Raw genomic sequence first — 12,549 nt, 5'->3', positions numbered from 1 at the left:
ACAATGATGCAACTGTGAACCGCCCCTTTGCACCCACCCCATTCCACACCATAACATCTTGTCCCACCCCAGTAATCCCCAAACCGTATAAAAAAAACCCCACAACTCCACCAACTGAGCAACCTCCCAATCTTGCACCTCTCGCCGTAACTGAATATCCCAAACCACCACATCCCCACCCCCTAAATAAGATGCCACCATCGCCTCCCGATCAACCATAATATTAAAAATCAAAGGAAAACTGGCCTCCAGTGACTCCCCACCACACGACCTATCCTTCCAAAATCTCACCCTCAACTCATCTCCCACCTTGAACCCTACCCACTTCCAAAATTCCTCCCTCCCTAAGCCAAATCCCTTTAGTTGAAGTGTAAAAGCATGAAAAACTTTGATTAGGGCTAGAGAGAAAGAGAGAAGTTCCTTTCATAAACCTAAAACATCAACAAATATATAGAATACAATATGACCATAGTACCCTCACTCAAACACAAAAAATAACATATATCACTATATATTCTAACACTCCTTCTCAAGTTGGAGCAAAGAGATCGAACATGCCCAGCTTGGCAGAGAGACACTGAAACGAAGAGCGAGCAAGTGGTTTGGTGAAGATATCACCCAATTGATCATCAAAGTGAACATATGGTGTCACAAGTTGCTGACGCAACAGCAACTCCTGTATAAAAATGACAGTCAACTTTAATATGTTTCGTACACTCATGAAACATGGGGTTATTGGCAATAAAAATAGCAGCTTGATTATCATAGCTCATGCTCATAGGAGTAGGAACACGGATACCAAAATCCTATAGAAGATAATAAACCCATAACATCTTAGAGGCGGTATGCACCATAGCACGATACTTAGCTTCAGCACTCAAACGAGCAACAACTGGTTGTTTCTTGCTATGCCAAGTAACAAGGTTACCTCCAACAAAAGTGCAATATCCAGATATAGAATGACGGTCAGTCCGATTGCCAGCCCAATCAGCATCACTAAAGCCAGTGACGATAGATGATAAAGTAAACGGCGACTTGGAGCATGTTTGAGATAACACACGATTTGAAACACAGCATCAAAATGAGGTTCATGAGGAGTATGCATAAATTGGCTAACAACACTCACCACATAAGTGATATCCGGATGAGTGATGGTAAGATAAATCAACTTTCCAACTAAACGATGATACTGACCAATATCATTAAACAACTCTCCAGTCTCACCATCAAGTTTAACCGAGGAGTGTATAGAAGTGTCATTGGGACGAGTGCCCAGAAGACTAGTTTCAACAAGAAGATCAAGAACATACTTACGTTGAGAAAGAAACAAACCCTGAGACGAGCGAGCAATCTCAATCCCAAGAAAATACTGCAGACTACCTAAGTCCTTTGTGTGAAATTGCTTACCTATATAAAGCTTCAGATTAGCAATACGGGTGGAGTCACTGCCAGAGATGATGATGTTGTCCACATAAACAATGAGAACAACAACCTCAGTAGATGAGTGACGAACAAAAATAGAGTGATTAGAAGTGGAATGACAGAACTCATGCAAGCACAACAATACTGAAGCGATCAAACCAAGCACGAGGACAATGTTTGAGACTATATAAAGCCTTCCGTAACGGACAAACCGAATGCTCATGACTAGGAACAACATAGCCAGGAGGTTGATCCATATAGACCTCCTCGTTAAGGTTGCCATGAAGAAAGACGTTCTTTATATCAAGCTGATATAAAGGCCAAGACTGACTAATGGCAACAGAGAGAAGAATCTGAACAAAATTAAGGCGAGCCACAGGGGAGAAGGTCTCTAGATAATCAACGCCATAGGTTTGAGTATAACCTTTGGCCACGAGACGGGCTTTAAGCCGCTCAACAGTACCATAAGGAAGATACTTAACAGTATAAATACAACGATAGCCAACAACAAGTTTCCTAAAAGGAAGAGGTGTAAGTTCTCAAGTTTGATTCTAATGAAGAGCACTTATCTCCTCATCCATAGCATGTTTCCAACCCAACATCAACATAGCCTGCTGAAAAGAAGATGGAATAGAAAGACAAGACAAGCTATGAACAAAGGAGTGAAAACTAGGGGAAAGGCGAGCATAAGAAACAAAATTAGAAATAGGATGCTGAGTACAAGTACGTTTACTTCGGCACAATGCAATAAGTAAATCATCATCAAATGGCATAGGTAGAGGGGGGGCAGGAACCTCAGACATAAAAGATGAAGTAGCCGGGCCATAAGAAACCACTTGATAGGCTTGGGACTGCTGATGAACTTGTAGAGGAGATGACGGAGAAGAATCCAAACCAACAGAAGATGACGAGGAAACAAAGGGCACCGGAAGAGTAGGAGTTAGAACGGATGTCTCCCCCTCATAACAAAAGATAAGATCCTCTGATAACTGCTAACCAGATGAGGAGAAAAAGGAGGTGGACTCAAAAAAGGTGACATTGGCACTAATAAAGAATCGACGAGACTCGGGATGATAACACTGATAACCTTTTTGTGTATGGGAATAGTCGACAAAAATACATTTGCGAGCTCGGGAGATAATTTATCTTGCCCCGGATCAAGGACATGGACAAAGGCCACACAACCAAAAACATGAGGAGGAAGAGGAAACGAAGAACAATTAGGGTATAATTGAGAGAAGGGAGACTGATTATGTGCTGGAAATTTGTGTTAATGCATATAATAAGATAGTGGCATATGATAGTGGTGTTGGTGGTAGATAGTGGCATGTATAGAATATGATAGTGGTGTTGGTGGTAGATAGTGGCATGTATAGAATATGATAGTGGTGTTGGTGGTAGATAGTGGCATGTATATAATATGATAGTGGTAGATAGTGGTAATATATAATATGTAAGTGGCATATAATGGGTTATAATGATGTTTGTAATGTCTCCTATATAAGGAGTGTCATTTGGTCTTGTAAAATAAGAAGTTTTGAATATAACAGAAATATATTCCTTCTTCCTCATATTTTCGGAGTTCTTCTTCCTCATATTTTCTAAGTTGGTATCAGAGCTACAAAAAACACAGCAGCCCTAAAACCGTCATAGCCATGTCGGAAGTCACGTCCGAAACCACTTCAACCCCTGCCGCTGCCATTCCGGTGAAAACGTCCAACTCTCACTCTGTCCAAATCACCACCATCCGCCTAAATGGTGATAATTTTCTCCGCTGGTCACAATCTGTCCGGATGTATATCCGTGGGCAAGGAAAGATCGGTTACATCACTGGTGACAAGAAGGCTCCTGCTGTTAATGATCCGCTGTTCGACAGTTGGGACGCTGAAAACTCCATGGTTATGACATGGTTGGTCAATTCCATGGAGGAGGATATAAGCTCTAATTACATGTGCTATCCTACTGCACAAGAATTGTGGGATAATGTTAGTCAGATGTATTCTGACCTAGGAAATCAATCTCAAGTTTTCAAATTAACTTTGAAGTTGGGAGAGATTCGTCAAGGAGATGATTCCGTCACCAAATATTTCAATTCGTTGAAAAGGTTGTGGCAGGATCTTGACATCTTCAACACATACGAATGGAAATCGGTTGACGACTGCAACCACCACAAGAAAACTGTGGAAGACAACCGTATTTACAAGTTTCTTGCCGGCCTCAACATTGAGTTCGATGAAGTGCGAGGAAGAATTATTGGCAGACCTCCTCTCCCATCCATTGGCGAAGTATTTGCCGAAGTCAGAAGGGAAGAGAGCCGAAGGAGCGTCATGCTTAAGAAAAAAGGTACTGGTGAATCAATTGAAATTTCTGCTTTAATTAGCGATGCTGCGGCCAACAAGGCTGCAAATTACCAGCGCAAGTTTGATGATAAGCCACGGGTCTGGTGTGATTTTTGCAACAAGCCTCGCCATACACGCGAAACGTGTTGGAAGATCCATGGCAAACCTGTCAACTGGAAAAGCAGCAAACAAGGAGAGAAGAATCGTGGCTTTCCTACCGCTAATGAAGCCGATTCAGGTCCCTTCAACAAAGAGCAGATTGATCAACTCTTAAAGCTGATAAAATCCAACTCCTCATCCGGTACTCCTAGTGTTTTGTTGGCACAAACAGGTAGAAATCCTAAAGCCTTCTCTTGCCTAAACTTCTCTCCGTGGATCATAGATTCCGGTGCCTCCGATCACATGACTAGTTTTTCCCATTTGTTTAGTACCTATTTCCCTTGTTCTGGTCATGACAAAATCAGAATAGCCGATGGTAGTTTTTCACCTATTGCAGGAAAATGATTTATTAAACTAACTGAGAAAATTAATCTCAATGCTGTTCTTCACGTCCCCAACTTAGCTTGTAACCTTTTGTCTGTCAGTAAACTATCTAAGGATTCTAATTGTCGTGTTACATTTTTTGAATCCCATTGTGAATTTCAGGACCAGAACTCGGGGATGATGATTGGGCGTGCTAGGATGCTTGAAGGTCTTTACTACTTTGATGAAGTACCTGTTAGTAATAAAAAAGCTCAGAGCTTTAATAGTACTAGTTCAATCTCTGTTCGAGAAAAAATAATGCTATGGCACTATAGGCTAGGACATCCTAGTTTTCTTTATCTGAAACATTTATTTCTAGAATTATTTAAAGAGATTGATTGTTCTTCTTTTCATTGTGAAAGTTGCATTTTTGCAAAATTTCATCGCTCTACTTATTTGCCAAAACCTTACCAGGCTTCCAAACCTTTTTATTTGATTCATAGTGATGTTTGGGGCCCTTCTAAAATCACTACTCTTTCTGGTAAAAGATGGTTTGTTACATTCATTGATGACCATACCCGCTTATGTTGGATTTATTTGATGAATAAAAAATCTGACGTGAAAAATTTATTCACAAATTTTTACAATATGATTGAAAACCAATTTCAAACCAAAATTGGTATTTTACATTCTGATAATGGAACAGAATATTTCAATGAGCAGTTGGGTGAGTTTTTGAAAAAAAAAGGGATTTTTCATCAATCTACATGTCGGAATACCCCTCAACAAAATGGCATTGCAGAACGAAAAAATAAGCATCTACTTGAAGTAGCACGTGCTATAATGTTTTACATGCATGTTCCTAAATATTTATGGGGTGAAGCAATTTTAACAGCCTCTTATTTGATAAACAGGATGCCTACAAAGGTGTTAACATACAAAACACCTTTCGATTGTCTCAAAACTTTTTTTCCTGACACGAGGTTGTTTTCTGATTTACCCACCAAAGTTTTTGGTTGTACTGCCTATGTTCATGTTCCTAGTCAATTTCGTTCAAAACTTGACCCCCGTGCTATAAAATGTGTTTTTTTGGGTTATTCCTCAAACAAAAAGGGGTATAAGTGTTTCGATCCTCAAACCAAGAAATTTCATGTGAGTATGGATGTGTCATTTGTGGAAACAAAATCCTATTTCCCCAACACTTCTCTTCAGGGGGAGACAAGTGGAGTAGAAGACCGTTTTTGGGATATTTCTATCCCGCTCCCCAATGTCATTTATCCTACACAAAAACCACATCTGTTTGATAATGATCACTTAGGAGAACCAAGTTCTATGGTGCCTAGTCAAGAAGATTCTTGTTTAGGGGGAGAAGTACTACAAAATGATCTAAATCCTGAGCTTCAGGTTTATACTAGGAAGCGATTTCATCTGAGGAATAATGACCCGAATGTCCATCCTAATGACCCGAATGTCCACCTGAGTTCTGGCATCGAAATTTTAGGTAATCCTATTCCTTCTATTTCCGACCTTGATGTTCCTATAGCAATAAGGAAAGGTGTCCGAAATTGCATTAAACATCCTATTGCAAATTACCTCTCCTATCAAAGACTGTCTAAAAACCATAGAGCTTTCACATCTAGGATTTCACACTTGTTTGTTCCAAGGAATATACAGGAAGCATTGGATGATCCGAATTGGAAATTAGCAGTCATGGAGGAGATGAATGCTTTAAGGAGAAGTGGTACTTGGGAGATAGTTGATCTACCCAAAGACAAGAAAACAGTTGGGTGTAAATGGGTGTTTACGATAAAATGTAACGCAGATGGAAGCGTTGAGAGATACAAGGCGAGACTGGTGGCTAAAGGCTTCACTCAAACTTATGGGATCGACTATCAGGAGACGTTTGCTCCTGTTGCTAAAATAAATTCCATCAGAGTACTGTTATCTCTTGCAGTAAATTCAGATTGGCCTCTACATCAACTTGACATTAAAAATGCATTTCTCAATGGTGATCTTGAAGAGGAGGTGTTCATGAGCCTACCGCCGGGATTTGAGCAGTGACTTGGAAGCGACAGAGTATGCAGATTGAACAAGTCATTATACGGACTCAAACAATCACCAAGAGCGTGGTTTGAACGCTTTGGGAAGGCAGTTATCAGTTGTGGCTTCTCACAGAGTCAAGCAGATCACACAATATTTTATAAACATTCAAAAAACAGTAAAATTGCAATTTTGATTGTTTATGTTGATGACATCATTTTAACTGGTAATGATGAAGCAGAGTTAGCAGCCCTCAAAGAGAAACTCGCAAAAGAATTTCACATTAAGGATCTGGGAGCCCTCAAGTATTTCCTCGGAATGGAATTTGCAAGATCCAAGGAAGGTATATTCGTTAATCAGAGAAAATATGTTCTTGATCTCCTTGGAGAAACAGGTATGCTTGGTTGTAAGATGGTGGAGACTCCGATCGAGCCTAACTTGAAGTTACAAGCTGCTAAGGCTGAAGAAGTCAAAGAGAGGGAACAATATCAGCGACTTGTCGGGAAATTGATTTACTTGTCTCATACGCGGCCTGATATTGCCTTTGCAGTCAGCATGGTAAGTCAGTTCATGCACTCACCAGGGGCAGAGCACTTTGAGGCCGTTTATAAGATCTTAAGATATTTGAAAGGAACTCCAGGGAGAGGCTTACTGTTCAAGAAACATGGACATCTTCAAGTTGAAGTATACACAGATGCAGACTGGGCAGGAAGTGTTACAGACAGGAGATCAACATCCGGATACTGCTCCTTTGTAGGTGGGAACCTAATTACATGGCGGAGTAAAAAACAGAATGTGGTAGCTAGAAGTAGTGCAGAAGCAGAGTTTAGAGCTGTTGCCCATGGAATCTGTGAAGTAATGTGGATTAAAAGAATTCTTGAAGAATTAAAGCTTTCTCACCCGACACCTATGAAGGTCTATTGTGACAACAAAGCAGCTATATCTATAGCTCATAATCCAGTTCTACATGATCGCACAAAACATATAGAAGTGGATAAACATTTCATCAAGGAGAAAATCAATGCTGACATAATCTGTATGACCCACCTTCCAACAGGTGAACAATTAGCTGATGTGCTTACGAAGGGACTACACAAGAAGCAATTTGATAAGCTGACTAGCAAGCTGGCTATGGAAGATATCTTCAAACCAGCTTGAGGGGGAGTGCTGGAAATTTGTGTTAATGCATATAATAAGATAGTGGCATATGATAGTGGTGTTGGTGGTAGATAGTGGCATGTATAGAATATGATAGTGGTGTTGGTGGTAGATAGTGGCATGTATATAATATGATAGTGGTAGATAGTGGTAATATATAATATGTAAGTGGCATATAATGGGTTATAATGATGTTTGTAATATCTCCTATATAAGGAGTGTCATTTGGTCTTGTAAAATAAGAAGTTTTGAATATAACAGAAATATATTCCTTCTTCCTCATATTTTCGGAATTCTTCTTCCTCATATTTTCTAAGTTTATGTATAACAACGGAGGGCACGCGGTTAATAAGGAAACATGCAATTAACAGAGCATCACCCCAAAATTGTTTAGGAACATGCATGTTAAACATCAAGGTCCGGGCAACATCTAGCAAATGTCGGTGTTTCCGCTCAGCAACACCATTTTGCTGCGATGTATGAGCACAACTAGTTTGATGGAAAATACTAAGAGCATCACAAAAATATTCATAATAGATTACACATATTCTAAGGCATTATCAGACTGAAATACCTTAATGCGTTTCCCAAACTAAGTAAAAATTTCATTATAAAACTTAGAAATTATTTAGGGCAAGTCAGAACACTGCCATAATAAAAACAACCAAGTCATTTGAGAATAATCATCCACAAAAATAACAAAATAATAATAAAAAAAACCATTAACAGTGGGAGTGCAAGAAGGACCCCATATGTCTGTATGGACTAAATCAAAAGACGCTGACACAAGACTAATACTACGACTAGAAAAAGAACTACGGTGATGCTTGTTGAGTTGACACGCTTCACATTCAAGTTGAGACAAATGGCTTAAACCCGAAATAGCTAACTTAAGCTTGGCCAAGAATGGATGACCCAGATGGGAATGCCATTGCAAGGGAGACACGGTAGCACTTAAAACAACAGAACTAGAAGGAAGAGAACCAGCAGTGTCCAAAAAATATAAGTCATCCTTCTCATGCCCTGAATCAATCATCTTCTTGGTCTAGAGGTCTTGTAAAACACGAGAGGAGAGAGAAAAGGTTACAGAACATTGTAGAACTTTAGTTAATTGACTAACAAAAAGAAAATTAAAAGGAAAGAACGGGACATAGAGACTAGAGGGTAAGGAGAGAGATGGAGTGGGCTGAAGAGTGCCTTGGCCACTAACAGGTCGGGAGGATCCATCACTGAGTATAATATTACGGGTAACAAGACGAAGAGTATGAAAAAGATAGGAATTACCAGAAATATTAGAACTAGAGCCAGAGTCTAAAGCCAAGGTTGAGGGGATTGAGCCATGCATGCAATATTACCTGAGCTAGCTAATGTAGCAGTAGAAGATGAAGAAAAAGTAGTATGAAGAGAATTGACTATCTCAGTAAGCTCGTTAATCTGGGTGGTGAGTGCATCACGAGAATCAGTCGGGGAAGCATTTGGTCCAGAGGGAACTAAAGTCAACTTAGAGGATGGAGCATCCATAACCTGATTCACATGATCAGGTTTACTATACTTCTGTCAACACCAAGGTTCAGAATGACCCAAGGCACCATAATGAGTACATTTCCGATCACCACAAGATACAACACCAATACCACATCCACCACCACTATGAGAACCATGAGAATAATGACCACCACGAGAGCCATGTGAACAATCTCAAAGATAGCCTCCTAGGGCTATTTTGGCTCCCAAGGAAGAGGCTTCAAGAAGCAAAAAACTCTGGGTAAGGAGCTTGATCGCAAATAAAAAATATGACACTATTAACTCGAAAATCTTTCAAAAATAAAAAACTCACATCAGATGGTCTCAAAAAAATTCACAAAAATCACCATTGAGATCAGAAGAGGAAGACGACTAAGGAAGGGTCACTTCGTCCGTATAGTCTGTGACATCATGTTGACGTCATCGTACGGAAGATGATGTCAGCACGTCGTTGTCCCCCCAAAGGAAACGCGAGTGACTAAAGAACACTTTGATAAGGTTGAATCGAAGCTCTGATACCAAGTTGAAGTGTAAAAGTATGGAAAACTTTGATTAGGGCTAGAGAGAGAGAGAGAAGGAACAAAGGGAAGACTGTGTATCTTATTAAACGTATGTTTCTTGGTTCCTTTCATAAACCTAAAACATTAGCAAATATATAGAATACAATATGACCATAGTACTCTCACTCAACACAAAAAATAACATGTATCACTATATATTCTAACACCTTTCCATAGCCCACATTCATAAGTCCTGATCACGTCCCTAGAGACCCAATTCCCCCTTCCCACCCCATACTCAGAAGATACCACCCTTTGCCAGAATCTATCCTGCTCCGAAGCAAAATGCCACAACCACTTTCATAACAACGTTGCATTAAAAGTCACCAACCTCCTCACCTTTGAATCCCCTACTTGCTTAGATCGACAAATTCGTCCCCAGTCAACCAAATGATATCTAAATTCATCACTGCCACTACCCCACAGAAAATCCCTTTGAAGCCTCTCCAATCATTGCGCCACAAACATTGGGATAACATGGACCAACATGAAGTAGGTCGGAATGCTGTTTAACACACTCTTTTCTTTCAAAAGATATTGCCTCTTCCAAACGACGTTGAACACGGTTCACCACTCCATCCCACACTTCTTTCGCCTTGAATGAAGCTCCTAACGGCAAACCCAAATAAAATACCGGCAGAACTGACACCCTGCAACCCAAGACTGCGGCTAGAACTGGCAACCTTTCAACCTCCTCAACTGGAAAAAACTTTAACTTTTGCAAGTTAACCTAGAGGCCTGACTCTGCCTCAAAGCATAACAAAACACAATCTTAAATATCCTATCTGCTCCACTTCAGCCCTACAGAAAATCAAATCATCATCTACATATAATAGAAGCCCTAAACAATGATCCCACAGCAAAACCCTGCAATAGACCTTCATGCACAGCTCTATCCAATAATCTACTAAACGCCTCCATCACTAAGAGGAATAACAGAGGTGACAAAGGGTCCCCCCACCGAAGACCTCGATGCGTCGGAAAAAACCGCGCTGGAGTCCCCGTTAATCAAAACGGACATCCACATAGTCGATACGCAAAACTTGATCTATTGGCAACAAATCTCCATAAATTCCATACGATCCAACACATACAAGAGGAAATCCCAATGACGTTATCATATGTCTTCTCAATATCCAGTTTGCATATCAAACCAGGGCGCTTTTTACGAATTCGAGAATCCACACACTCATTAGCAACCAACATTGCATCCAAAATCTGCCTACCCCCCACAAACGCATTATGAGACTTAGACACCGCAGCTTGCAAAACTCCTCTAAGTCTATTTGCCAACACTTTAGCCAATAATTTATATACACTCCCTAACAAGCTAATAGGCCTGATGTCACGAACATCCTCAGCCCCCTCTTTCTTAGGGATCAAAGCAAAAAAAGTTGCATTGAAACTTTTCTCAAATTGTCTAGACATAAAAAAAGCCTCCATTGTTGCCATCACATCTCCCTTAACCACGCTTCAACAGTGCTGAAAGAAAGCCATAGAGAAACCATCTAGACCTGGGGCTTTATCACCACTCATGGCCCACAGAGCCCCATACACCTCCTCCGTAAAAGCTCGCTCCAACATCTCCCTATCCTCACCCAATATCATATCAAACTGAACCCCTTCTAAGCCCGGACGCCAAGCCCTCTCTTGATGTCGAAATCAATACTGATAGAAATCCACAACCTTTTCCTTAATCTCCACATCCGCACATAGCTCTCGACGATCCACTCGCATCCTATTGATCTGATTAACCTGCCGATGTGCATTCACCATCCGATGAAAGAATTTCGTGTTCTGATCCCATCCTTCAACCACAAACATCTAGATTTTTGTTTGAAACACACCTCCATGCGAGAGATATGAACAAAGTCCTGTCTAGCTGCCTCCTTCCTAACACTATCGTCACTAGACAATCCCTCTTGTGCCTCTAATTCATCCAGGGCTTGGAGTAAAGACACCACCTCCGTTTTTTGGCCCTCTAATCGACCAAACACTTCCTTATTCCACTTCTTCAAATCTCCTTTAAGCATTTTCAATTTATAGGCCAGCACACCACTAGGAGAGCCAGAAGTGACATAACTACTCCACCATCCCCGCACCAAATCCAGAAAGCCTTCCGCTTGTAGCCACATATTCTCAAAGTGAAACGACACGAGGCCACGCCGAATCCCCCCACTATCAAGCAAAATGGGCCAATGGTCAGACACTGGGCGAGGAAGGCGTATATGAACGACCTTCGAAAAATGCTCCTTCTATCCCCCAGTAACTAGAAAACAGTCAATTCAAGACAACCTCTTCCCATTTAACCAAGTTAAGCTTCACTCTCGAATAGGTAAGTCAGCCAGTTGCAATTTATCTATGAAAGAGCAAAAGGCTCTCATGGAGCCCGAGACGTGAGTATTTCCCATCTTCTCCAATGGGCACCTGACAACATTAAAATCACCCCTCCACACACCATGGTTCATCCTATCGAAACACAATATTCTCCAGTTCCTCCAGGAACACTCCTCGTTCCGAATTTTGCACCGGATCATACACCCCAGTAAAGGCCCGCCGAAAGCTATCCTCTATACATTGAAACAAACAAGACACTGAAAAAATCCCGACCTCCTCCTCCTCCTTCACCACCATCCTTTAATCCCAGCAAAGAACCCCACTCGCCATACCTGATGACGACGAAAATGTCCATTCCACAAACCTCCTCCCCCACACTTCCCGAGTCAACTCCATCCTCAACACCTCCATCTCTGTTTCTTGTAGACACACAACATCAACTTTTGCACTCTGCAGCTCTACCTTCATCGTCATCCTCTTATCCTTGTCGTTCAAACCCCACACATTCCAAGATAAAATTTTTAACTTCATTTCAACAACAATGGTCCCCTACGATCTCTTCTATCACCTTGTCTTGCATTCTTCCTCCCCATGATCATAATTACCCCTTTTACCAGGGGTAACGAACGGCGTACCCACTCTCTTACTGGGAGCCCCTTGCTGCCACGATGTTTCCACTGCCACAAATAATCGCATAGCCTCCGCTT

At 41.0% G+C, this 12,549-nt stretch overlaps 1 protein-coding gene across 6 annotated transcripts in view; it reads left to right on the top strand.

The window, feature by feature from the left end:
* Nucleotides 1–12,549, top strand: part of EMB2410 (embryo defective 2410) — a 52,975-nt gene that overhangs the window by 17,810 nt on the left and 22,616 nt on the right. The window contains exon 14 of one of the 6 annotated variants that reach the window (XM_082894716.1): nucleotides 4,407–6,444. The exons of the other annotated variants lie outside the window; for them this stretch is intronic. Within the exon in view, the coding sequence (XP_082750842.1) occupies nucleotides 4,407–6,284 (1,878 nt within the window). The 3' untranslated portion in view covers nucleotides 6,285–6,444. Of the gene's footprint in view, nucleotides 1–4,406; nucleotides 6,445–12,549 lie in introns of those variants that run through there. 6 annotated transcript variants of the gene reach the window in all.

The sequence above is a fragment of the Camellia sinensis genome, chromosome 11 (assembly GCF_055761805.1).
Source record: "Camellia sinensis isolate YWXY chromosome 11, ASM5576180v1, whole genome shotgun sequence".
Taxonomy (NCBI): domain Eukaryota; kingdom Viridiplantae; phylum Streptophyta; class Magnoliopsida; order Ericales; family Theaceae; genus Camellia; species Camellia sinensis.
Note: the sequence above shows the minus strand (reverse complement) of the source record. Positions and strands in the feature narration are given on the sequence as shown.